Source organism: Podarcis vaucheri (assembly GCF_965113315.1).
Source record: "Podarcis vaucheri genome assembly, chromosome: 8".
Lineage (NCBI taxonomy): Eukaryota > Metazoa > Chordata > Lepidosauria > Squamata > Lacertidae > Podarcis > Podarcis vaucheri.
The window spans coordinates 46,627,269-46,655,267 of record NC_138766.1 but is presented as its reverse complement, the minus strand read 5'-3'; the positions used below and the strand labels follow the sequence as shown (position 1 = coordinate 46,655,267).

Genomic DNA, 27,999 nt, shown 5'->3' with positions numbered 1-27,999 from the left:
GCTTAGTCATGCTGGTCACATGACCCGGAAACTGTACGCCGGCTCCCTCGGCCAATAAAGCGAGATGAGCGCTGCTACCCCAGAGTCAGCCATGACTGGACCTAATGGTCAGGGGTCACTTTACCTTTACCTGCTGTCCACTGAGACTCATATGGTGGAAGCTAGGGAGGACAACAGTAGGTGGAGCCAGAGCAAACAGCAGGTCCTCCTCGCTAGTTCTACAAGTACAACACTGAGACTATGGAGGAGGAAGCTGACAGCTAGGGCCAGCCAATGGACTGGTTGTTATAAGTAAGACAGCAAATAGGTATAGGCTGCCTGAGGGTGGGCCGAGGTTGGTGAGGCAGTGCTCCATTTGTTGTAATAGACCAGCCTACATTGATTTTAATTGGAAATTTAATTTTCTTAAATTTCCTAGATTGTACCCATATTTCTTGAGATTTCTCATCCTGGAAAGTGGCAGTGTCTGCTTTCTAACTTCATAGATAATATAACAAATAAAGAAGGCTATTTAAAAATGACACTCATCATATGAAAGGGAACAAACATTTGGGAATTACTAAATATCCTTCCTGCAAGAGCAACCTGAAAGAGAATCATTACATTAAGCAAACATTGGCCTGTGAGTGTGGAGAGCCTGTTCCTTCTGACACAATACTCACAAATGGCACATTTATTATCAACTTATCAGCCACTGGAAATAGTGTTGTTGTCTTTATTGTAATTATAATCTCTGGCTGCTGTTCTCCAGCCTCATGTGTTTGCCTCAAAAACAGGCTGTGAATAATGATGTGGACCATCTGTGCTCTTAGATAAAGGGTAATTAGAAGAGGTGTAGTGACTCTGGAGGGTGCTGCTGGCAGCAAAGGATTGTTGGGTTAAATAAAGTTGTCCCAGGTAAAAATGTCTACCAATGTGTCTTGGAAATAATCAGCACACTGGGCAATTAAAAAAAACAAACACATTTTAACTTGTCAGAAACTGATCTCTTTTTGTTGGTGTTTCACTTTAGTCCCAATACATTATTTGGAAGTAAGTCCCATTCATTTAAATAGAAATCCCTTATGGATCTCATTCTTTGAATTCTTGTAGCACATGCAGCAATTGTGGCCTAGGCTGCAGTCTTTTTAAAAAATAATAAATGTCTGAGGAAAATCCAAAAAGCTGAAAAAATGACTTGTGGTTGTGGCACTGGTTTTTGTTTGCACAACGTGTCATTTTATACATAGATGACTGGGGCTGAGGGATCAAATATATCTATATCTATACTAATAATAAATTATTTCACTAAATGATTTCTCATGCAAAACGCTGTGTAAGCTTGTACCTTTGTAGGGCATGAGTGCTAATTACTTACCTAAAATTGGTTATTATATAACATATACCACAGTGGTTTTTCAAGAAATCAATGTGACTTACACCAAAACTAACTTGCCCCATTGATTTCAGTTCGAACTTAAGTTCATTTTACTTAATCTGGATATTGCTGCACAGCTCCGAAAGAGAATAGGTATTACCTGGTTGAAGCTTATAGGCCTAAATCTGCTCTACATGTTAATGAATTTTAATGAGTTATTAATATTTCTTTTTAATGTTTTACTATTTTGTTATAAAGTTTATTTGTTTGTCGTACATTACCCAAAGCTTAAGGAAGGGCAATTTATAAAAATCTTAAGTACCCAAGTAAACAAATCAGAATTTATTTCAATGAATAGTGATTCTCCTGCCAAAGAAATCTTCACCCAGAGAGCAAAAATAAATCTTCAATCCTAAACACACTTACTTGAGAGTAAGTTCCATTGAATTCAGTCACATTTACACCTGAGTAACCACGTTGTTGAAAGCATAGGAGTTTCTTGGTTAAAACAGACCTTTTAATAATCCTGTTTGCAATTATCTGATTGTTCCTTAAGCTACATTCTTCAAAATCGATTTCGCACCCTAATGGGCTTAACTCCAGAATTAGTGACTTGAGGACTGTGGACAGAGGGAAGAGAACATAGGAATTCAGTCTAGACCATAACAGCACAATTTCATGCATATCTACTCAGAAGTAAGTCTCATTGTGTTTAATGAGACTTACACCTAGAAGAGTGTGTATAGGATTTCAAGCTGTGAGCTGTAGTGGTTAGAATACCAGGCTGGGAAAGAGTTGAGTCAAATCCCCACGCAGCCATGAAGCTCCTTGAGGACCTTGGGACCAGTAATTAAAAGACCCTGATGTTGGGAAAGATTGAGGGCACAAGGAGAAGGGGAAGACAGAGGACAAGATGGTTGGACAGTGTTCTCAAAGCTACCAGCATGAGTTTGACCAAACTGCGGGAGGCAATGGAAGACAGGAGTGCCTGGCGTGCTCTGGTCCATGGGGTCATGAAGAGTCGGACACAACTAAACAACAACAACATTTCTGTGAAGAAAAAATGGGGGGTTCCCTAACAGTGCAATCCTAATTATGTCTACTCAAAAGTAAGTCCACAGAATTCGGCTGAGATTTCTACCAAGTAAATGGAGTTAGGACTGCAGCCCAAGAATGCTACTTTGAGCTGCTTGGAAGGAATCATTGAATCATAGAGTTGGAAGGGAACCCAAGGGTCATCTAGTCCACCTCCCTGCAATGCAGGAATATCAGCTAAAGCATCCATGACAGATGGCCATCCAACCTCTGCTTGAAAATCTCCAAGGAAGGAGAGTCCACCACCTTTCATGGGAGTCTGTTCCACTGCTAAACAGCTCTTACTGTCAGAAAGTTTTTCTGAATGTTTAGTCAGAATCTCCTTTCTTGCAACTTGAAGCCATTGATTTGAGTCCTACCCTCCAGAGCAGGAAAAAACAAGCATGCTTCCTCCTCCATGTGACAGCCCTTAAGATATTTGAAGATGGCTATCATATCTCCTCTTAGTCTCCTCTTTTCCAGGCAAAACATACCCAGCTCCTTCAAACACTCCTCATGAGGCTTAGTTGCCAGACTCTTGATCTTCTTGGTTGTCCTCTTCGGCACATGTTCCAGCTTGTTAACGTTCATCTTAAATTGTGGTGCCCAGAATTGGACACAGTATTCCAAGTGTGGTCTGACTAAGGCAGAATAGAGTGGTACTATTACTTCCCTTGATCTGGACACTATACTTCTGTTGATGCAGCCTAGAATAGCATTAGGTGTGCTTTTTTTGCTGCTGCATCACACTGTTGACTCATGTTAAGCTTGTGGTCCACCAAGACCCCATGATCCTTTTCACATGTACTGCTAGTAAGCCAGGTGTCCCCAATCCTATATTTGTGCATCTGGTTCTTCCTGCCTAAGTGCAGAAGTGGGAGATAATGCAGTAAATAAATAAATAAATGAGAATAAATAACAAGATCTGCTTGGGGATTATTATTTTTTGAAGGTGACTTTAGAACCAGCTTTTACTACAGATAATTTTTCTCCTCTCTCTAAATAACTAAACAAACAAACAAACATGATTTGGAAAAACTTTCAAACAAGGGAGAGAATTCCTTATGTCTAACCACCATGTGACCTTAGGATTCAGAGAGAGGGAGAGAAAGACCCCTATAAGGACAAACCGCTAGTAAACACTTTTTAACACACAGGCACAGCCCTGTTTTCCTGCTGAAGAACAGTCGTTCCATTTATCAGCCTCCCACTAACTCAGACCCCTCCCGTATGCTTCCCCGCAGTTTTCTTTGGCCCAGAGCTGTTGGGATTAAGAAGAAGAACTTTATTTCATCTGGTCCCAAACAAAACTGACTCCACAATAGCTCCAGATGGTCCTCTGCGGCGTTTCTGCCCGCATGCCTGTCGGGACAGCATATCAACAGTCCCGGTCTGCATTCGGGTGGAGGTGCGCGCGTGTGTATGTGTGCAGGCACGCATGCAGGCATGTACGTACGTATGTTTGGGGAAGAGCTCCGCCCCTGCTTCTCAAGGAGAGCAGAAAAGGCCCACCGTGCAACGATCTAAGGAAGTGAATGCGTGTGTGTGTGTGTGTGTGTGTGAGAGAGAGAGAGAGAGAGAGAGAGAGAGAGAGAGAGAGAGATGAAGTAAATACGTTACCTGGAGCAAACACCATGGTCTCTTCCTGCCAAGGGAACAGTACAGTATACTGAGAGGACGTGGATAGCAGGGGGGAAAGGCGGGAGCCGGTCGGGCGAGAAGCACCAGAGCGTGCGCTGCGCAAGGACTCCCAGGAGAAGTAGCACCTTGGACAGCTCCCAGAGTAGGACAGCGGAGTCAACGGCGCGGTGCTTCCTCGGCGATTACCTCCACAATGCACCGCTCTGGAAAGGAGGAGGAAGAAGAGGAGGAGAGGGGAGGGGGAAAGAGAGACCGGGACTCAGCTCATATCTCATTCCTTCGTCTGCTGTACGCACAGCAATGCTGGACTCTGCAGCAGCAGCAGCAGCAGGGGAGGGGGAAAGGGAAGCGCAGAGGCTCTCGGCAGGAGGATAAACTAATTGCTCCTAATTAACTCTTCTTGTCAACCTCAGCGCTGGATGCAGCAAGCCTGACATTTACGGGGTATTTTGCAAGGGTAAGCTTAAAAGCCCCTTGTTAAGCAGGCTCTGTGGAGTTTTCGGGACGTTGCAGCTTAGCATCTCATGTAGGTTCACCACCGCAAAAAATAAAATAAAATATCGTAATTAGCTGTAGATCTTTCCTGGGTCCGTCCACTGTAGGCAGTTTCAAGAGAACAGAAAACAGCCCCTTGAAACTGGAGCTTGGGGGTGGGGGGAAATACGATGCAGAAAATATTTTCGCTGCTATCTTTTTATCCCAGTGTAGTCTTAGTATTGCCAGATGATCACGACTTAACAGAAGCAAGAGTGACTTCTGAAAACGTCTCATCACTTGAGCTGGTTATTGCATATGCCACTTTCGGCACGCAGGAAAAACAAATATACTGTTATGGGCTTGGGGGTGCCAGACCCCTCTAAATTGCTGAATCCAATAAAAGCTAATTAAGCCAGGCTAGCCTCCTGGGTTTTGCCTGGGTGATGAGCCATTAAGAGAGCAAAGGAGAGGGGACTCTGTGCCAGATAGCATCCTCCAGCTCTTAGACAAAGCCTGAGTCTTGAGGGCAGAGTTTGCTGTGATGTGATGTAGAGGAAAAAGCTGCAGGCTCAAGCGAGCGCCATGGTTGATTTCTGCTTAGCACACATGCCACCCCAATCTTCAAGCAGTGCAACATTCCAGGAGTTCTGGGTACTCACTCAAGATAAGGCACTTACACAGCGGAGACTGTGGTGTCTTTATGATATGCGGTTAATTTACACATATATACAACCTGAACCTATGATGAAAGGGTTCACAGGATTAACATCTCAAGAAGGTTCTGCTTCTCTCATAGTCATAGCCTTGGATTCAAGTAGAAATAAGCCAAGGCTCTTTCTGCTTTTCCAGCCTGAATGAAGTTCATGTGGCACTGGTGGTCCACAGACCAGTTTGGCGTCTTACTGTTCATCTTCATCATGATCTTTAACTTCATTCTCACCATTAAGGCCGACCCACCCATGAGGCAACATGATGTGAGACTGGCTGAGGCAGCAGGATCCACAAGGACAGCAGATCCTGCTGTCAATCTTTCTTTCCCCACCCCCACCCCCCACTGTTCTTGGGTGTAGATGTTCCCTCATCCTTTCTTTCCTGGTGGTGGTGGTGGGGCTTTTTGGGAGTGCACCTCAAGTGCCAAAATGAGCCATCCCTGCTCACCATTGTGCCTGAACTATTGGGCCCCTGAGTTCTCCTTCAACCCCTTGACTTGGCCCTCAAAATGCAGCTTTTGGCAAGCATATCCTGTTGTATAATTTCTGATTATGATGCCCGATTTGTGTTGAAGCAAAAAATAAAACAAAGTTTATGTGGGTTGTTCCAAATATTCTGAGAGGAAAGGCTTCATTTGTTTGTTAAAGTCACAGCCTCTTTCCTGAAGGACAAAAATCACAAAGTAAGAAGGCCAAGGGATTCAATATACTGTTTATTTATAGAAATGATATTTATTTTCAGAACTAATAGGTGTTCTAAGTTGTGTTCATGCTAGGATTTTTGGTACCAGATCAATGTTCACTAAAATAGACTCCGTTATGAACGACATCTAACATTAGGTTATGGCAAAGTTGAATACTTTTATATATATAAACAGATCCAATGTCATCCAATGACTGCAATAAATAATTGAAGCTGGTCCAATGACCAGCAAGAAAACTACCATATTTTGTCCCATCCCAATGATTCAGGGTAACATTCAAGATATAAAAATCTAATAAATTAAAATAATGCCACCTGGACTCCCTAAATGATAGCACAAATGTCTAAGAATGTAAGATGAGCCCTATTGGCTCAGGTCAAAGGCCCATCTAGCTCATCATCATGTTCTCAGTGGCCAATCAGATGCTTCTGAGAACAAGCAGAACATTGCAAAGCAGCACCGTCCCTACTTGTGAATCTCAGCAATTGATATCCAGAGGCATACTGCCTCCAACATTTAATCTCTTTGTCACTATCTACCTCAATTCCTATTCTTCAAAAAAATTATCCAGACACAGGGATCTGCATTATTGCTCCCATTTTGAAGACAAATATTTCATTGTTTCTCTGCAATCTTCTTCTTCTCCTTTAGAACGCTTTTGTCATCCAAAACTCCCAACCACCTCCCAACTGGGCTTCCTGCCACAAATGTCTACAAAGCATTTTGTTGCTGTTGATCTTGATGTTTTAAACAAAGTACTCCTTGAAGGGTTTTGTGTGAGAGAGCATGTATCAGTTATGGCTTACTTGTATTTCTCTTGCCAAAGTGTACAAAAGATAATGAACAAGGCATGTGTGGGTAACGAAGAGGTCACAACAGTGGCACAACTGTCATTTGCCTTTCAACTGAATTTGCTTATGTGCCCAAAAATCCCAGAAGATGTATGATCTGGTTTTTTCCATGCCATCTCAGGCTGGTTACCTTAACACTAACTTCCGCAGCCTGAGAGTCAGTCCGTTTCTTTTAAAATCACATTTCTAGCCATTAAGGGCATACATTTTTATTCAGGAAAGGAAAGGGCAGGGTTAGGAATGGCGTTTACATCACAGAGATGAGAACACCTGCTCAAAGATCAGTCCAATCAAAATGTACTCAACTACAGTAAAAATTGAATTTACTGCGTTGCAGTGTGCCACTTTACCACTTTTTATTTTTAAAAAACTTATCCTGCTCCTTTTATCATCAGTCAGGTATTTTTTTTTTCTTACCACTTACCTCATCAATAAATGCTTACTCAGTTTCTGAACACCAGAAGGATGGATAGAAAAAACCAAGGGCCAGCCTGCTTCACAAAACGTGGACATAATTGTTTTCCTGTCTTCTGTTCTTCCTGTCTTCTGTTCTTCTGGGTGTAACAACCTACAAATCTTAACCTATAAATCGCTACTGTGGTGGAAATATGGCCATGGTCAAATATTGAATGGTCCACGAGAAAGCAATCAAAACTGTAATAATTATAGTGTATCAGTGGGAATGTGACATAAGTCATTATCGTATTGAGGCTTAACATTCTCAAAATCCTGAAGCTAGAATGTCTCCTGGTGTTTTGAACAAATAAATATGAATACTAGTAGATCTCGTGCTTGCATTAGCGTGTTTACAAGGAGACATGCTTTTAACAGAAATGTACATGTTGGATTGTATGTATATCATTCTTAGCCTTTCTACAAATACATGCATACAAGGGGCTGCTACCTGCTTGCCAACTCCAGTGTGATGGCCTGGGATTTGGACTCGGAGGCTGAACCTGAGGAATCCCAGCCTGCACAGGAGCCCCTGCCTCCAGAACCAGCTGAGCTGGGGCTGGGGCTTGAGCCTGAAGGGTCCTCACCTGTGCAGGATCTTCAGGTGCAGGCACCAGCTGAGTCTGCTCTGGCTCCTGAGGTGATGGAGGACCCATTGCCTGCAGGTGCTCCACTCTCAGCACCGTCAGGGGAAGAGGAGGTTGCCTCTGGGTCCGGTAACCCTCCAGCCTCTCCTGAGCTGCAGAGGCTCAGGGCAGAGAGGCAGAGGGAACGAAGTTCTCACAGGAGGAGTGCTCGCCTCCAGGCCAGGAGAGGCGAGTCACCTGTGGACCGGGGCCGCCCTATGCCTCGGGGCAGATAAAAGCCAGTTAGCCCCAGTCCCAGGATGCGGGAGCAACATTGTTGGTAGCCTGTTCCTGCCTACACCCTGTCCTGCTCTCCTGCCAGAGTTCCTGATCTCACCCGACTCCTTGCCTTGGACCCCGCTTCAGCTTTGATGGACAGCCTCCATACTGCACCCTCGACCTCGGACTGGACTTGGACCTCACCGCACGGTTAACCCTCGGGACCAGCACACCCGCCTAGCCATCAACACCCCTTCTCCCACATCTGGCCAACCCTTCCTCCCTTTACACATAACCAAAGACATTTTACATTTCACCCATCCCCTTGCCTTGCCCATCCCCTCAAAGCTCGCTCAAGCCTGCACTCCTCCTTACAGCTCACCCCAGCATACCCCCTCATCCACTTTAGGAGCATGCGAGGGACCTTAGAGAAGGGTTGAGCAGACTGCTCTCTGAATCCCTGCCATTCAACACTGCTCCAGTGATGTTTAAAGAGTAGGGTGCTTCAGAAGTTTGCCAAGCACCTCCCACTCCTCTTAAAGGGCTCGCCTGTGATGCCTGCAACCTGCACTGCTTGCCTGCCTGCTGGTGTCATACTGGAGTTGCCATGAATGTCTATTGGCAGCCAGACAACTGCTGTGTGAAGAAAGCTATACAGTTCTATTATATGGTAAGATATTATGCTATTTATTTGCATTTTGTTATATAATTATGAGGCATAGCTGGCAAATTGTTGCCGTGTACATGTCTAGTGAGTGTGTTACTTAACAATATGCATGATAAGTTTCAGTACTAAAGTCATGTTAATCTGTTTATGTTACCTACAGTAATTCATTTCAAATACTAAGGCAGGTGCTCCAGTCATCATTCACTACTTGTTAAGCACATAAATTGGATCCTTATAGTCATCTCTGTCTGACTTATAAACCAAGAATCTTATAAGCAAATTGGTTTTAGGTTATAGAAATTCACTGAAGTTGCATATCAGACATTCTAAAACCAATATATCAAAAAGTAAAATAAAATAAGAATGCTGTAAAATGTATAGACACATTACACCATGTATTCTAAAATATTTGTGTTTTATTTACAAGACAATTTTCAAACGGTTGGCATTTTAAATTTAACTTAAACTTGTCTATTCATTGAATGATTCACAACATTGTAACAAAGATCAATAGTTAGATGCAATTTTATTCTAATACTTAAAAATGTTAGTCTTAATTATTATTTAGAAATGCAATAGGTGATTTGACACACAATAATTTATAAATACATATTCTAATAACTAATTCTAACCCAATGTTATAAACATTTTTTGTCCAATGTTAATTAAAATTTAACCTTGATAATAGAAGTGTGTTAAAAATGTATGGGGAAATTTCTTTAAAGACTTGAACGGACTTCAGCCTTCTCTTACTGCATGGAAATCCCATCCTACAGTTCATTACAAATGCAATTGTAATCACTGAGACATCTTAAAGCATATCTGAATGGTAAGTTTGTATTTTGAATAAAACTGGTTCATTAATTCAGGGCAGGCAGGCTAAGGAAGTATTGAAATCACTTCACAAGCTTAACATTTTCTTCTACCCAAAATGATCCCAAGATCATACATTTCCTATCAATTCCCTGAAAGCATTTCGCACTAGACATCTCTGGAAGAGATATACAGGACCTGTTCCAAAAAGCTGATGATTTTTTAAAGCAGCGTAACTGAACCTAAGCTCTGACACTAAGCTGAAAACCGAAGCACACTTCATAGTCTAACTGAACATTAAGCCTAGCTGAACTTAAGATTGCTTTCCAAACAGAAATGCTTAGGATTGGGATGTAAATTTCAAACACTAAATATCACAGCTAACTGCAACGCAGCCAAAAGCTACAAATCTATACACACTAGCTAGGGGGTGATCTCCACTGAATTCAGTGGGATTTCGGAGTAAACACACATAGGATTGCACTGCAAGACTAGTGGAATTCTTACGTTACTGAGCAGGGAATATGGTATGAAATCATAACAAAATGCAGCTGTGTAACTCTAAATGCCTTAAGGGATATTGATACGTGTTGCCATTTTCTCTATCCTTTCCTAATCACATTCCCATCATCCCAGTTCCTCCAGGTTTCATGAAAAGGCTGCTCAAGTAGGCCTAGTTCTTACCAAAGTGTTGGGCTATACACTTTACAGACTGCAGGTCAAGCTCAAATGAATGCTCCCCATAAGGAAAACGACAATGTTCTGGAGAAGACTAGGCTATAATCTTTCTTCTTGATGTCTAATTTTCCACTGAAGCAATTTGTATAGAAGAGCATCATTGTGAACTGCAACCCAGCATGAAGAGGCATCGTCTATTGAAAACCAGGTCGTAGAGTCTTTAAAGCTATCCTATAGTAAGCTTCAACCCAATTGCCTGTTGTTCTGAACTATTTGCTTCAGATCTTCAAGCTATACCTAATTATCAATCATTTAAGAACAGTAAAAGAACCTTGAAAGAAAGCAAGGATTTACTACAGCTGACTGTAGCAGAGCAACACTGCCTTCCTTGAGATGATTTTCTCTACTTCTTTTCTCCCCTGTAACAATATGCCTTGGCTCCTTTTAACTCTGCACTGGAATAAATTATGCTGATGGAAGAGCAGGATGGTGGACCTGGGCATTCTTGGGCAATGGCCATGGAGACCAGAAAACCCTGGGGATGGAACCTGAGTTTGTCAAGTAGTATTTGCACCTTTCCAACTGTAAGCAGCAATGCAACAGCTGTTCCCTGCCATTTCCATTTTCTTAGGGCTAGGCTCCCTAACAGAATACAATTAAAGGCCTCCTAAAATAAGACAAAGACAACTGTTATTTTTGTCTTGAGCTGAAGACAGGAATAGCAAAGCAAAATGCAGGCACATAGGTAAGGCGGGCCAGGGAGGAAAAACATCTGCAAGACAGAGAGTGGTTCTAATGACCTTGGGATACACCAACTCACCAGCTGAGGAAACAAGATAATTCCCAGTGTTCAGATGCCCACACAGCTACATTAAAAACTTGTAGTGACCGTCACAGTGGATTAACAGACAACTGCAAAGAGCTATTATATAAAGACTAAAGTCATACCTTCATGAGTTTTGGTTAGAGGGACAACAATACATTTCTTATTTTAAAATGATTTTTTGCACTCATTGTAATTCATAATTTCAAAGTAAAAAAAAAACTGTTGTAGCAGACATTATTTATTTAAACTGTTCAAATACTCATTAATAGCCCAATCTTCAGGCCGATGGAACCAAAAGACTTGGAGAGACATACTTACATGGAACAAATTTCCACTGAAATCCATGAGGCTTACTTCCACATTAACAGCTGCAATCCAGTGAATCCCTAATGGGCACACCTTTTGGTTCAGCAGCTTCTCCTGTCACTTGTCACCATCCTGAATGGACAATCTCTAAGGTATTTAGAGATTCCCTTGATCACAGGAAGCATACTTATGACTGGGGTGCCAAAGCAACTGAAATCAATGGAACATAAATAGTTTAAATTGAAATATTTTAGTGTAATTTCCCTGTGCACTGGAGTGTAAGGCCTTCCATTCCACATGCGTAGAGTTTACTAGACATGCAATGAAACCCAGAGTTTTAAGAGGAGTAAAATACTGGCTAGAGTCTGACTCTGTTTTTGATTTATGCCTGGACTGTTGCCTAAATCAAAGCCTTCTCCCATGTTTAACGTCACTGATAGGGTAGTTCTTTGCTGCAAATTTCAAACTATATTTCTACTCTCAAAATCCCTTTAAAAATACTTTTTCCAATGGTGAGTTATCAGACCAAACATTTTTCAACTTGTGGATTCTTCTGCTTTTAACTACAAGCTATAGTTTCCAGCTGTTGTTCTGCCTCCGCAGCCATAGCTGCTGCCTGTAATTGTTCTGTTTCACTTTGGAGAGCACTGGTTGTGGTTACTTGTTTCCTTTCGCTGTGCATATTGTTCTCATGTCTCTTTAAATCAGATGCTTTGGCAAATGCTTTAGTACAAGAACCACAGACAAAAGGCTTTTCCCCTCTGTGTCTTCTTTCGTGGTCTTTCAGGTGAGACTTGTGCTTGAAAGCTTTGTCGCACATGTGGCAGGCAAACGGCCGTTCGTTACTGTGAACCCTCTCGTGCTTCTTTAGGTCTGGAGCACGAATGAAAGACTTCCCACATACTTCACAGCTATATGGCTTATAGCCTGTGTGGATCTTTAGATGCTCTTTCAAATGGGCTTGGGTGGTAAAGCCTTTAGTGCACATTTCACAAACAAAAGGTCTATCCGCAGTATGAAGTTTTTCATGTTTTCTCAATCGTGCTTCGTCTGAAAATGTTTTGCCACATGCCTGACATGCAATCTGCTCTCTGTGACCATAAAGCAAATATTCAAATTTCATGTCGCCAGCTGCTGTTGTCCATGCTGGCGTCTGTTCATCCTTGACTTCACTGATGCCATCGTTAAATGCTAGAGCTTGAGGAGTTTGAGATCCTAGTTCTTTTGTTTCGGCAGTGTCTATGGACTCTACTTCCTGACCGTAGCAGTTCACTTTTCGAACCTCTTCACTGCCCAGCTCTTTCAGAATTGCTTCCTGAACTCTCAGAGTCGCAGTTGGTGACTTGCCATCTTCTTGACTGGGAGGGGTTCCTTCCATTGTCATATCTGATGGGCTGTCATCATGATCTCCAATTTCCTCAACCTCATCGTCTTGGTTATCATTAGATTCACCCATTGATCTGTTTATTTTAAGACAGTACTTATTTTTTGATTGTGAATTATCTTCCGGACTAGAAACATCACGTTTCTGAGAACAGAGTTTGTCCAAGAATCTAATCCCAAGAATCTGACCAGACGACATCATTAAATTAACGTCTTCTTTTTTAACCGAAATCTTGGCTGTGTACATATAATTCAGCACTTCCTCAAATATATCTGACCGAAGGAAATCAATCTCTATTACTGATGAGCTGTCAACTTCCAGTTTTTTGAAAAGCTTTTTAAAATAGGTACTACAAGCAGCAAGCACACACCTGTGGGCCCTGAATTTCACGTCTTCAACAACAATAGCGATGTCACAAAATTCTCCTTCCAATCGCTGCTCATTTAATGTTTTCAGAAATACAGTTTTGTGATCGTCGTCATTATATTTAATGGTTTCAGACATACTGAGGAAAAACTCCTGCAGAAAAATTATGAAAAGATTTATTTGTAAGCTACTCTGACAAAACAAAAGACATTTTGAGAAATGTAGTATTAGATCTGAACTTTATAACTCAGATTTGCTCAACAACATTTCAAGCAATTAATAACCTTTAAAAATCTCAATACAGTGGTACCTCGGGTTACATACACTTTAGGTTACATACGCTTCAGGTCACAGACTCCACTAACCCAGAAATAGTACCTCAGGTTAAGAACTCTGCTTCAGGATGAGAACAGAAATCGTGCTCCGGTGGTGCGGCGGCAGCAGGAGGCTCCATTAGCTAAAGTGGTGCTTCAGGTTAAGAACAATTTCAGGTTAAGAACGGACCTCCGGAATGAATTAAGTACTTAACCTGAGGTACCACTGTAGACAAAAAGTTGATCTACCTATTATTGTATAAGCATCACAGGAAAACAACAACAGTGCCATTCTTCTCTAAGAAAGTGGGCAAGTGAACTGTGGACCACAGTCATAAAAACTCTAGGATTTCTGGCTTGCCTGCAAGTTGTCCACTGGTCTGGATTGAACATCATCTGGGATAATGAAAGGTTGCATCCCAACCCAATGTTCAGCAGTGCGGCCAAACATATAAATCCTTCCTTCCAACTATATTAGGAAGGCAGCAACAACAAATCTGAGTTTGACGGGCAAGAGCTGAAGCAGGAGGAGTAGAAAGTGCTGAGAACGGGAGAGGAAGACAAAAGTGAGGAAGAGGAGAGGCAAAGAGGAAATGGTCCTCCCTTCTCTTCGCTCTTCCCAAATATGCCCCATCATTTCACTGGCAAACTTGTACAGTCATACCTTGGAAGTCGAATGGAATCCGTTCTGGAAGTCCAATCAACTTCCAAAGTGTTCAACTTCCAAAGCGTGCTTCTGATTGGCTGCAGGAAGCTCCTGCAGCCAAACGGTGCCCTGTTAGACATTCGGCTTCCAAAATAACCTCAAAAATTGGAAAAGTCACTTCCGGGTTTCGATTGTTCAGGAGCCAAAATGTTCGAGAACTAGGTTGTTCGAAAACCAAGGTAAGACTGTATAGGCAATTACCTAATGACTAAAATAATTTACTGAAGCAGAAAATTAAGGAAATGCAAAAAAGAAATATTAAGACTGTACCATGAACAATGAAGGATTTTTTTCTTAATATCTGAACAAAATGTTGATGGTAGGTTAACCTTTATCCTGAGGACCCTGAACCTGAAAGAGAAAACGATGAGGTATCTTTTAAAAGAGTATTATTTTTCTATTATCCCATTTTTCCTTTAAAGAGAATGGTCTACCAGGTTGTCCCTTTTATGATGAGTTAGAGGAGGCTGAGAGGACTGGTGAGTTTCATTGCTGAGTAGGGATTTGAACCCAGATCTGACTCTGTAATTTACACCACACTGGCTTCCATGTCTTTATTGCTAGTATAGTATTTCTACATTAAAATCAACACAACTTATTTCTGAAAGCAGAATCTTTTCATACTTGCAAGGACAAAATGCACGACAGATCCTATAGTTCCATATAATCCTACTCTCTCACAATTTAGGCCACAATTTCCAAGATAGGCCATTCTCCCAGCTGAGGTTCTGATATCAGAGATCAGGCATGTTCAGGGTAGTATAGTTGTAGACTAGGCCCTTCTATGCCTTTAACGTGAACATCAGCAACTACTCACCTATAGGCCTGCAGGATATTTATAAAAACACTAGTAACTTGTGTGGTGGAGACTTGGGGAAGAGCAGGAACTGCACACATATGTGTACGTGTGTGTGTGTGTGTGTGTGTGTGTGTGTGTAGAGAACAGGAATGTGGCTCATGTACATATGATTCAAGGGGGGGGGGAGTTTCAAATTGTTGCAGCTATGGATAACTTTTATTAAGCAAATTATTTTTGCAAGTATATGAAATATTCCACTGTAAAATCTGGTACAGCAGCAACTGTATGGAATTTTGATTTTGTTGTTTATCCTTTGACTTTATTTTTAAGCAGTAAGAAGACCAAGAAATGAAGGGAAATATATAGATGTTTTTATCTCTTAAAGCATAAATCGTTGCCTCTCGGGTTTCTAGTTTTTATTTTCATTTGTTCCACTTTTTCTGTTTCACAAAATCCAAGCAAGTTATTCATTTGTATCCGACTTTGGTTGCTCACAGCCATTAGCAAAGGTGTTACCATATGTCTGATGTGTGTCTTGCCTAATACATATCCTGTACGCTTGCTGGCTTTTATTTCCCCTCCAAATAGCATTGCAATGCAATGTTGCAGGTAATGTTTAGCTCAGGCTTCTTCAACCTCAGCCCTTCAGATGTTTTTGGCCTACAGCTCCCATGATCCTTATCAGGATCAGGCATGTTCAGGGTAGTATAGTGGTCAGGAATGATGGGAACTGTAGTCTCAAAACATCTGGAGGGCCGAGGTTGAGGAAGCCTGGTTTACCTTCACAAAAGCAAGTAGTTTAGACTTGTGTGTGAAAAAAGTCTTGTCATGGGACCACCTGCCATTGTCAAGCCCACAATGGTTGATATTGCAGGAGGTGCTTCTTTAAATACTTTGGTCCAAAGCCATTTAAGGCTTTGTGCGCTAGTACTAGCACCTTTAATTATTAATATTAACAGACAACCCTAGGAGGGGATGGGTTGCTCCCCACTAACGGAATGTCCCCCCTGATGAGATGCATCTGCTTCCTTCATTATCAACATTCAGCATGCCTTCAAAAACATTCTTGTTCTCCTGATGACTGAACTGTTACTGGAAACTCTGAGTTTCTGAGTGTTACATTTTCATAGACTTTTCATTTTAGGGAATTCAGACAACACCTCTATCTGTTCAGCCCACATGAGACAGGGTTCTTGGGCAGATGGCTTGGCATATCCATCTGACAAATCAGAGCAGGAGGCAGGACTAGTACAGGTGGCTCTGCAACCCACACATCAAATTTCTTGAATATATTGGGAGAGGAACCATCTGAGCGTAACTATTGTTAAGCTTGCTAGATTTAAGAAATACAGTATGACATTTTTTATATAAAAAAACCTGCATGTGGGAATCCTGTTGCAATCAATTAAGATTTTCCCCATGTTAACAGATTTCAGTTTTGTTTATTTACTGAAATGCCTGCACCTACCCTTCAGTAGCCACCCAGCCTTCTCAGAGTAAGCAAATATATTCAATCTAATGGAACTAAAGCAAGACTAATAAAGCAAACCCATAACTGTCTGCTTGCATCCAGTTCAGTAGCTTCGTCTGAAGGTGATCTTAAACTCCTATATCTAGGGATATATAAGTTTAAGATCACCTTCTAGGGACCTTGGACAAGCTACTTTTTGATGTACTAAGTATTTTAGTTATCAAATATACCACTTTAAATTTACTCACATAACTTTTTAAATAAAATGTGATGACGTACACTTTTTGTGCTTTTAAAGGAAACTAAAATTGAGATAAACCCTAACTGCAGCAATGTTTATTTAAAGAATATGGTTTACTACCATCGCAATAAGCACCATAGACTAGTTTCGTGAATACACCCTCAAACAATCCCCCACCCCACCCGCGCGCCCTAAATCAGATTTGAATTAAAGAGGGCGAAAGCATAATAAACACTCTTACTCGGAAATCAACACCGCGACAACCATTATGAATCAGTCCCGATTCCTATTTGTTTCGTACTGAACCGATGGCGATTTTTTCCTCTATAGGCGAGCAAGAGCGTGCATTCGCGGCGTGCACGTACTGGAACACAACTCCTCCTCCGGCAAGCAAGCGAGCAGCGCGCGAGTAACCATGGAGCAGACGTGCACGGTGCATACTCGGTGCATGCGTGCTAGTGCCCGTTCGGGGACGATGCCTGTGCCCCCGCTAAGACGGGGCTGCAGCGGAGTGGAGCGCACCCTCGCCTCACACGCGCGAGGCTCCCCCGTCCTATTCCGCCCGCCACCGAAGAGGCGGAGCCCAGCAAGGCCCGCGCGCGCGGGAACGGGGCGAAAGGCGCTGCTGGTCCCGCAGCCGCCGCTCGCGCTCGCTCGTCAAATGGGGGGCGGCGGCGGAGAACGGAAGGAAGGAAGGCGGGGTGGGGGCGCTGCGGCAATCTCGGGCGCCGAAAGCAACCGCTTTCCACCGGAGAGCGCCCTCGGCCGCCGCCGAGAAGGCGGCCCTTTCCTGTCGGGACTGCCCCGAGTGGCGCGAGGCAGCCTAGCAGGCCCGAGCCAGGCGGCGCGCGCGGGAGCAGCTGCTGCAAAAGGGCGGCGCGCGGCGGAGCCTCCCCAGTGCACCTCCCCTCCCCCTCCTCCCGCCCGCCCGGTTCCGCCAGCCTAGCCTCGAGTGCGCGCGCAGATGCCCCTCGCGCTTACCTGCCACGCTCGGCGAAGGGACAAAATATGGGGAGGGGAGGGGAGGAGGAGGGGGGTGGCCGCGGCCGCAGCAGCGCTCCGCTCCGAGTAAAGGGATATTTTGGGGGGATTGGGGGGGGGATGGGATGTAAGGGGAAATGGCGCGCGTCTCTGACCGTTACCGCCGCTTCCTGCACGAGCATTCAGTGCGCGCGCGCGGCGGCCAGAGGAGGCGCGCCGGAGGCGGGAACGTGCATGCGCGGTGCGAGCAGGGCGCGCCCCCCGCAGGGAGAGAGAGGAGGGGGCGGGTGCTCCGATGAGGAGGGAGGCCGCTCATTCGCGCAGGTGGCCTGGAGGGGGCAGAACAGGGAGCCCGACCAGCCATTCTGAGGCGGCCTCGGCGGGCTCACGCACACGGGAGGGCCGGCCGGGCGCTTTCGCCGCGCGTCGCCATGGACGGGGCCGCGCCGAGAGTGGAAGCGGCCTCGAGAACCATATTAAAGTGCGTGCGCGCGTGCGCGTCTCTCGCTCCCATTCTCTCCAGAGAAGCGTCTTGCCTGCCTCGGCGTGTGAGCGCGCGCGCGCCATTGCTCGCCGGTGTGATGTCAGAGCGAGCGGTTACGTGGGAGGGCGGCAGTGCCCGCTTTTGCCTTCGCTGAGGGAAGCGTAACAAAGCCGCGGGCTGAAAGCCCCGAGTCTCTCGCGGCTACTGCAGTCGAAATCCTCCCCAACACAATTCCACGGCTGTGCTATCCGGGTCTTTTGTGTCTCTCCGCTTCGCCTGCATCTGCCGTTAAGTCTGAGGGGGCAGAGCGGGCCGCGCGCACTTCGCGCCCCTTCGCGGAGGTTTGGGCTCCTCAGACTTGTCGTCTCCTTTTCTTTCCGGTGAATATCCTCGTTTTTCTCGCGCCCCCAAGAGCGAGAGAGAGCCTTGTATGTATGTGTTCCTGTGCTGCGAATACAGTGTTAAAAAGATAAAAAGCACCAGTTTCCTTGTTGGGAGGACCTAACTAGACTTACTGAAAATAGTAAGTGTGGTAGTGTGGTATTCTAGCAAATAAATAAATAAATAAATTGCTTTCCGCAACCAGGTACAGTATTCAGCAGCCCTTGGTACAGTATTCAGCAGCCCTTACATGTCCTTACATATCCTTGGGTGCAAATTAGTTTGTGAATGAAAGCTTTCAGGCTGCTGAGCCACTAGTGCTCGATCCAGGTTTTGTGAGGCCCTTGAGCAACAATACCTCAAATGTCTGACCTTGTGCGTTCTTTCAAGATATCGTAATCTTAATCCTCTATTCCACCACGTCCAAAATCGTCTAGTGGTTAATTTATTCTCCCCTTCCTGGGGCTGAATCTATCCATATTTTAAGTTGGCCCCCTATTAACTGGCTAGAGTTCGGTGGCAGAGCATATGCTGTGCATGCAGAAGGTCCCTGTTTTTTTAATTTATGTATATTTACTGTTTTTTTTAATTTATGTATATTTATTAAATTTGTATACTGCCTTTTATCCAAAGACCACAGTTTGGTTCACAACATAAAAATACTAAATGAGAATACTAAATATGTAACAAACAACAAAAACAAATCAGTAACTCCCACTTCCACAAATGTGTTTAAAAACCGTAGATGGTTTATTTACCCAAAGGCCTGGTTCTAGAGAAACATTTTCAACTGGCACCTAAAAATACTGTAATGAAGGTGAGCCTCTCTGGGGAGAGCATTCCACAAGCAGTGAGCCACCTCAGAAAAGGCCTGATTGCTAAGTATTTTCAAAAACTCTTTGACCAGTGAATTTTTTTTGCTGTGAAATCATTTGGAAGCAATGCCATAGACTTTCAGTTTTGCTATTTAAAGCTGAAACAGGTGAATTTTGTGAAGACCTTTCCCCAGAATAGTGATTGAGGTTTACCCTAGTGCAGAACTGGTCCTGTTTAGGGTTTGTATGCGATTGTTGTATGTTTAATCGTAGAATCATATAATTGTAGAGTTGGAAGGGACCATGATCATGCAACCCCCTGCAATGCAGGAATCTCTTTCCCAGTGTGGTGCTTGAATCCTTGACCCTGAGGTTAAGAGTATTCATGCGGTACCAACTGAGCTAAAGCTCAGTGTAGAATAGAAAGGTGGTAGAAGGACTGGCTGAGCATTCAGATTCTCATCTGGCCACACTTGCTTTAATAGACTGTATGCTAATTTTTAAGTGGGATTTTATTTTAAAATACAGGTTTTCCCCCACTGTACTTATTTTGTTTCCTGTTGTCTCTTGAACGTAGGGCTATTGCACACATTGAGAAAGCATTACAGCTGTTTCTGTCAGATTTTTGAAGTGTAATTCATGTACAGTATCTAATATCATGAAAAACACCTTATGAATTATCAACTTGCTTGTGTTTTGGACACAATAAAAGGTTGGAGTCCATGTTTTGTTGCTTTCTGAATGAAGTTGAAGTAGCTGGGGTCTATGTAGATTGGGTACAATTCTATGAACCCGTAATGAAACCACAGTGAACACATTGGGGCTTGTTGCAAAAAATAATAAAATGCAAAAGAATAAATTATTAGAGAGCCAGGCACCGCCCCACACATTGTGAAATGCTGCCTTGAGTCTCCCGGAACCTAGTCTAACAATTATAAACATTTCACTACATTGGCTTTCTTAAGTACATGGACCTTGTTTTATTGTTTAGTAATTATTATATACCGCTTCCAAAGCAGAGAACATGCAGTATACATGCTAAATAAAAGGCACTGGATTGTGGCCTTCTGTTTCAAGTTATGATTCTCTCACATACCCTCCAAATGTCCCGATTTTCCAGGGGCAGTCCCAGAATAATGAAAGCCATTCTGGATTTTGATTTGATCCCAGAATGTACCTTTTTTCTCTGCTAGTGTTGCTGTTGCTGAGCTCAGGGAGTAGGATGAGCTGGCACTTGTCCCGAGTTACGACAATGGGGGTGGCGAGGGAGCATCCAATTGCCTCTCTGTGGCTGTTACTGCTGGCCGCCTTCATTGGGCATTTTATAGCTGCTGGAGAGTGGACCCAGGCCTGCATGATACGCCAGCTCTGAGTGGCAGGCGTGGGCAGGGCTGCCCTGGGTGGGAAGCAAGTTACAGTGGAATGGAGATTGAAGTCTTGATTTTTTTAAAAAAATGCTTTGTGTGGCAGCGTCTAATCTTGCCCCTTTCTAAAATTTATAAAATCAGGATTAAGCGGTTTTCTCAGAACAGTGGAGGGTGTGTGTGCTGTGTCCCATTGGTGTAGTGGTGGTAGCATTTTCCCTTCTTCTGATATGGAAAGCTGTGGTGAGGGGACAAAAATGGGGAGCTGTTAAGGGTCAGGCGGCGGGGAGTGAGAAATGTCCCTATTTTCATCTGAGGAATGTTAGAAGATATGTTCTCATGCTGCAATGTAATAACTATACACTTCCATTTTGGAATAACCAGAATTTTTTATTTTATTTTATTGCGGCAATCAGTGAACTCATCCAAGACATTTATGGCTATTTTAATATAAATATGAGTAGAGACAGGAATCCTGACAGAAGGTGGGGCAGGAGAGGCAGAAGATTGCAAATACAGCCCTTACAAGAAAATTAGTTGTGATCTAAAGGATCAGTTATATGCAGAAATGGAGAATTGGTGGGGCATGAAACTGCTGAACTGGCAGTAGAAGCAGGAGGGTTTGGGAACATGGACAAAGGATAAAGACAGTGTCTATGGCCAGAGGAAGGATGGGATAAAAACTGGAAGAAAACATAAAAGGACTTGGCTTAAAAAGGCCCAAACCCAGAAAAATGTGACCAGTTCAAATATGCAGTTTTGGATTGATCACAATTATCCAGTTTATTAAATGATTTCTTCATGAAGACAGCTAAGGTTCAGTTTTTAAAGCTGACCTTCAACATATAAATGCACATTTAAAAATGCTTATATTACTTCAGCTTAGTTTCTTTCATACTCAGCATTTAGAAACATGGCTGTTAATTTGTTTCTAGGAGTATTTTATTTTATTTATTGAATTTATATACTGCCCTACACCTGCAAGTCTCAGACTAGGACATGTTGATTTGGAATTCAAAATGCAACATGTTGCATTTCAGTTCCCCCATTCTGGCTGTAGCCTTTCAGGATGCCAGAATTCTCACCCAATTGCTTTTAGGGCACCCTTCTATCGGACATAGCATTTTTATAAGAAAACAAGAACTTACTATCCTTTCTTCCATGTGCATGCAAGTGTACTTTTCACCTGGGGTCTGTGGATCCTGGCGACTATATGTAGACATGTACATATGCCGTATGTATTTGCTGACACACACCCCAATTTTACTACTCTCTGGCTATGTGGCATGACCCTTTATCACAATAAGGCAGAACTGACAACCCACAGTGCTGCATCTTCAGAAATTATGATCCCTGTTGTAATTAGAAGATTTGCCCTTGTATAGTTCTGTGTAAGAATGATGCCTTCAAACAAGGCTAGTCTTGTTACAGTTACTTTGTATGGATCACTACATGCATAAGAGCTGGATGAAGACCAACAAACAAGAAAAGACTGAGACAAAAGGCAGCTGTTAGAAACAGGCAAGAGCTTTTTATTTCATCTGGCACAGGATTAGGCAGTCAACCCAAAAAACAATCTATCAAAAAGAAACATTTATTTCCCAGGAAGTACCCCCACACAAAGTTCACTAACATTGAGCCATCATTGTGCACTTCATTCTTATTCTAGCACTGAGTACCCCTTTGAAGTAGAGAAATCTTATAAATCAATGAATTAGCTTTTGATAGCGTTCTTATTTTGATATGCCATGCTAAAATGTAGGCAATGTAGCAATAATCGTGGACAGAAGGTTACTGTCCAAGCACAAATTCTGTGCAGAACAATACAGAACAACCCTATGCACGCTTACTCAGAAGTAAACACCACTGTGTTCGGTGGGGCTTTCCCCCTAAGTTGTGTGCTTAGGATTGCATCCTTTGTGTGGATTCTGATGCCGTGCTTCAAAATAATGATGATGATACTATTGCTTGTGTAGTGCAGCTTTCCCAAGCCTGGTACTCTCCAAGTGTTTGGACTACAATTACCATTTCAACATTGTGACTACGCCTGATGGGAGTTGTAGTCCAAATTATTCAAAATTGTGACTACGCCTGATGGGAGTTGTAGTCCAAAACATATGGAGACTACATAGGGGAAGCCTAGTGTAGCGGCAACTGAAGGTATAACATTGTCACATGAACCACTATTTGATTGTCTGAAAGAAGCTGATACTGTTTTTCACTATGACCTGACCTAGTTCTGGGAATCCACCTTTCAGCCACTTAAAAATAACTTTTCCCACATTTTAATAGCAAGTTTGAAACTGAGCTATGTGAACGTGTTGTTACAAATGGAATAGTGGACCTGTTCAAGGAAAGATACTTTTATCATGGCACGTATCAGTTAAACTGACCAAGTAGTACTTATTTATTTTTGGGGCTGTTTTATAACCCACTCTTCATTAAAATCAATATGAAAGGCTTACAAAGCAAATATTGTGACAATGGAAAAGGAATCTGGTTTCAGAATCTATTTTTAAACGCTTGATGCCTTAACAAGGAGCATGGTCTCCTATCCCATCAACAGCTGCCACAGGTAAAAAGCTGATTTGGCATTCACAGAAATGTAAGATTATACTTGGATACTCTATTCCAAAACAGCACAATATGACGAGGGAAAGAAACAGATAATCTAAAGCCTCACATAACTAATCAATCTATGCTTGTTCACTATGTAACAGAAGATGATTGTGCTGGAAGGAACAAGTTAAATATGCAAATAGGAAATCTTCAACAATAAATTAATTTAAAATGATTGGATGAGGGCTGCTTCCTACATTATAGGGGGAAGAGAGTTCCTGTGAGTCAGGTAGGAGTGGAAACACAACATAGTAATGTCTGTATTAATTATGTAGGATAGTAGAAGGTGCACCAACTTACATGTGTTATTAGAGTAAAAGAAACACTTTACAGCACAATCATATGCACATTTAGAAGTAAATCCCATTGTGTTCAATGCAATCAGAATTGCATTCTTATACAGAAAGCTACCTATTCAACTGGGAATGTATTTTGCAAAATTTTCACTGTTGTGCATTACCTGATCGTGATTTTCACTGGGTTAGCTAAGTATATTAGCTATTTCTCCACGATATTTACAGATATAGGAGTCACTTATTAAAATATGCCTATTGATCGAATATGGAAGATAGTTCCAAGAAGAAGGTCCCAAAGACAAGACAAAACCTTCATCCCAATTGAAAGCTTTGTAGGAGCTGCAGTGAACAAAGGGGACACAAGGATGGAGCTGTCCCCAGCATATTGGGCATCAATGAAATGGCTAGCAAACCCATCTCAGCCTGTGGATGTGTACAGGGCCAGTGGCAGATTTGTGACCTAGCTGAGAGAATGTGACACCAACTGTGAGCTAGACATCAAGCAGCCATTATTTATCTTGCTCCTGGCCATTGGAATCACAGAAAATGTGATGGCCATGTATTAGCTCGCTCATAGGTGCCAGTTTATACTATCAACCACCATGCATTCCAGCTGGGTCACAAGCCCATGGTGGCCCTGCGTACTCCTATAGATGATCACTGGGGTGGAGTGAGCACCTAAACTTGGCCTGAGATTCCACACATGCAAACACTACTGGACAATGGTTCTTAATTTTTATATAATTTATCTATAGATTATTTTCTCTTGATATATACTCTTTAAAAATATTTTTTTTAACTTTTGATCTGTGCTAACGAGTCAGTTTTACTTCACAGAAGCTCCTACCACTCAATTCAGTTGGAAATCTGCGAATTTGGCCTTTATCAGTAAAAATAGCCATACAGATGGCTGTTTATGTATTTCAAAGGCTAAAAAATAGACTTTCATTTTTTCCTTCAATGAAAGGATACCATGAATGAACTGTGAATAGAAAGCTAAATCAAAACAGTAAAGGACATGACCCAGCCCAAATTAAGTAGTTTTAAGTCCCACAGCTTTTAGCAAGAGAACATGAAACACACACTTAACTCTCTTATTGGAATGGAACTTAGAAGTGCTTAACTATGGCTAGATTGTGCCCAGATTATTTGCTGAAACAAATAGTGCTCTAAAGTTTTAGAATAGAAAATATAATATATATATATTTAAGCTAATACTCAAAAATAGTTAGCTGGTTGTACTATTACCTTTCGCTAACATGAACCACATTACAGAGCTAAATTTCACACAAGAAATTAGAGGGCACCTATTGTATGTGCAAAAATTGTACAGAAGGAATATATTTGTACAATATTTCTTTAGGCTTGTTCTTCTATTTGTACCCATCTAAACACCATATTGTGGTCAATTGGAAGAATGTCTCTGTAATGCACATTAAAATGCCTGTTACATTAAACAAATGGTATTGATGTTTGAATACAGAAAACATGTTTTTTAGACATAGACAAATACAAATTTTGGTGCGTTTACCACTTTTATTTCACTATGCAGAAACATACATTCACCATGTGTTGTGATGTGACTGACAGTGTAATGAAGACAGTATCCCTCAAGTGAATGTGATAACCAATACCAAATAATGTTTAGTAGGTGTTCTGTACAGTTTAAGGCTTAACTCTGACCTAGGAAATGCTGACCAGACTCTGAAAATAAACATTTTTCTCTGAGAACAGAAGGGAAATCAATACAAAAAATGTCAAAAAAATCAGACTAATATTTCTGAAATGGTAAGGAAAACACACATATTCTTTAAAATAACCACAACGTAATTTATAGAATGAGGGTTTGTGAAGGGTGACTGAATTTCTAATTTTAAAGTCTGAACAATGCTAAAATTATTACTATCTATTAAAGGTCTCAAACCAGGTAAACAAAGCACATTTTGTAAGCATTTAAATAAGATTAGCGATTTGCCATTGTTTATTGGACAAGAGTAATAAAACCAGATGAAAACAATTATATGATTCAAGTTGTTTACTGAACAGTGTGTGTTATTGGCACATCTAACGTGATAAAACATTATACACAGTACCTATACAGCTTCTAGCATTTCAGGGCAATCTTCACTTACCCTAAACAAAAGTTTTGCCACCTAAGAAACTGTGGTTTGTTTAGATTTTCAATAACTGAAGGCATGAACTGATTCATGTGTAGCATGAGATCACTGTTTTATATTGTTGATGAACGTGCAGGTATAGATGGAAACTTAGTTTAGGAAAATTAAAATGCTGTGTTTTTTGTAATTTGTTCATTGCTTCATGCAAATATTGGGTTGCTAATGCTGATTCAGATTGCTGTAAATGGGACGATATTTCTGCCAGTGTCTTTAGTAACAATCAAGATTGATTCTTCCACATTGAAAATTTCTCTGGAGAGATGCAAGCCTGCTGGATTAGAACCAAGATTGTAGGCTCTGGTATTCCCACGTATGACTGAATTCATAAGGAAGCTACTTTATTCCTGCAGTAGAGAGAGTGTAGTTAAGATCTGGAAGCAACTGATTTAAAGCAGTAAATAAAACAAAAGTATTACAATGATTGCCACTAAAATTAAGACCAGATTCAAAGCCAATTGCAGTTAATGAGATTATAATTTGTATGAGGAATGTTTCAGGCTTATATGCTTTTTTTTCTAGAACAATATACAGGATACATTAAATTATTCTTGAATTAATTTAAGATTCTGAGCTTTATGAGGACAGGGATCTATCTTTTTAAAAATGATTAGATGCCAGTAGACAAAACAAAGCCCTTGGATATTTTAGATCAATAAAAAGATATGCAAATAAAATTTGCATCTCAATTATTTAAAGAGTTTAAAAATAGGGAAGGAGCTATAGTACAGTAGTAAATCACGTACTCTGCATGGAGAAGAACTCAGATTCAATCCCTGGTATCTCCTATTGAAGGAACTAAGGAGATAGGCTGGAAAGATCCTGCTTGAGACCTCAGGAAAGCCAATGAGTACTAGGCCAGGTGGACCAATGGTCAGATTCAGTAAAGTATATTGAATTGAAACAATTGTTGAATGTTCAGAACAGAAAATTATCTTTAGCTCTCATTTTACTAAATGGGCCTAACCAAGGATGTTTTTTCTTTATCAGGTACTGATCTACTGGCCCTGCCTTTCACCTCAGAATAGCTTTGTCTCCTCTATCATTACCACACTTCTAGACAGCAGTTTGTAAATCTGCTAAGGCTACACAATGCACTGTCCTAATATTCCATATGAAAACATAATTTATATCATCATTTGTGAATACTTGTTGCTTGAAAATTATGCTGTCGATTCAAAAAAGCAGAAGTCTTTTCCCCCTCCTTTTTTTTGCACACAACATTCAAAGCCACCTACAGATGATGTAGTAATAAGAGCTCTTGCATAGCATGTTAGTATGCACAATATATTCTAGCACATGCATTCAGTAACTGACACATTTTCAAGATGCCCATTTAGCCAGAATTTGTCAGCATGCCTTTATTGAATTGCAGCAATTAGAAAAACTATGAATGTCTCCCTTCAAGAAATAATGTAATTATTTGGGACGAACACAAACAGAGACAAAGACATTCATACCAGCACTTATTTCTCAGTAAAACCGAGAAAATGATATCATTTAAATGAAATGTCAACCATACCTGAACAGCTTTGCACTGAAAGTCTAAAATTAATGTTACTGACCACTATATGGTAAGATGCAGCTGTTTTATTTTGCAGGCTTTTTATGACATTATTTTATGAAATGCTTCCCTTCCCCCACAAGCCAAATGCATACAGTCTTTCTTTTCAGCTTTGGAAATTACAGAGCAAGATACTGGATTGCGGAAAATGCATAGCAACCAGCAAGCAGACAGAAGCAAATGGGTTTCTTCTATTTCTCTAACTGGCATTAATAGGGGAGAGTGGGAGAAAGCTCTGCCCCCAAAACATAACTTTCAGAATCACTGTTTTCACAAATGCCAGAGAGAATAAATAGAAAGGGTTAGAGATGAACTATGAAGGAAGAAATGATCTTTGACACATGCCAGCCCACGAGTGCCTGGGAAAAATCTCATCTTCTTACCTGTATCAATCCTCCCCATCTTCAGGTGTGATTTCTGTTTCTTTATGTACCACTACTTTGGTCACTGACATGTCAGGGTGCTGCTCTTTGGCCTCTTTAATTGCCTGAGCCAGCGCCTAGCCCAAGGAAACCACAGAAGGGCAAAAACAAGAAGGAGGTGGAACATGCATGATCAGTAGCAAGGTGAAGAGAGATTCATGATAAATTACACAATTTGCAAATGAGGAAAAGTGATTCAAAATAGGAATTTCATCT

General features: G+C 41.8%; 2 protein-coding genes and 1 long non-coding RNA gene across 28 annotated transcripts in view; 1 reads left to right on the top strand and 2 right to left on the bottom strand.

Moving 5' to 3' along the window:
- Positions 1-9,175: 9,175 nt before the first annotated feature.
- Positions 9,176-17,848, bottom strand: ZBTB14 (zinc finger and BTB domain containing 14). Of its 2 annotated transcripts, none has more exons than XM_082235174.1 (3): positions 17,665-17,848; positions 14,443-14,523; positions 9,176-13,305 (listed from the first exon to the last, which is right to left on the bottom strand). In XM_082235174.1, the coding sequence occupies exons 2-3, from the start codon at positions 14,443-14,445 to the stop codon at positions 11,962-11,964; spliced, it is 1,347 nt and encodes a 448-aa protein (XP_082091300.1). In that variant the 5' UTR covers positions 14,446-14,523; positions 17,665-17,848; the 3' UTR covers positions 9,176-11,961. The 2 variants fall into 2 exon arrangements, with proteins under 2 accessions (XP_082091300.1, XP_082091299.1); XM_082235173.1 differs by lacking the exon at positions 17,665-17,848 and adding an exon at positions 16,925-17,599.
- A 336-nt stretch (positions 17,849-18,184) lies between these two features.
- Positions 18,185-27,999, top strand: part of LOC309539212 — a 46,382-nt gene continuing 36,567 nt past the window's right edge. Inside the window, exon 1 of one of the 2 annotated variants that reach the window (XR_014222764.1) lies at positions 18,185-18,586. This is a non-coding gene — a long non-coding RNA (uncharacterized lncRNA). The remainder of the gene's footprint in view (positions 18,587-27,999) is intronic. The other variant, XR_014222765.1, reaches the window with a different exon arrangement.
- The window catches only part of EPB41L3 (erythrocyte membrane protein band 4.1 like 3), a 134,030-nt gene continuing 128,250 nt past the window's right edge, over positions 22,220-27,999 (bottom strand). For 23 of the 24 annotated variants that reach the window (XM_082235108.1, XM_082235107.1, XM_082235126.1 and 20 more), the window contains one exon: positions 26,064-27,860. In XM_082235108.1, coding sequence (XP_082091234.1) covers positions 27,750-27,860 — 111 coding nt within the window. In that variant the 3' untranslated portion in view covers positions 26,064-27,749. Of the gene's footprint in view, positions 22,756-22,799; positions 27,861-27,999 lie in introns of those variants that run through there. The other variant, XR_014222760.1, reaches the window with a different exon arrangement.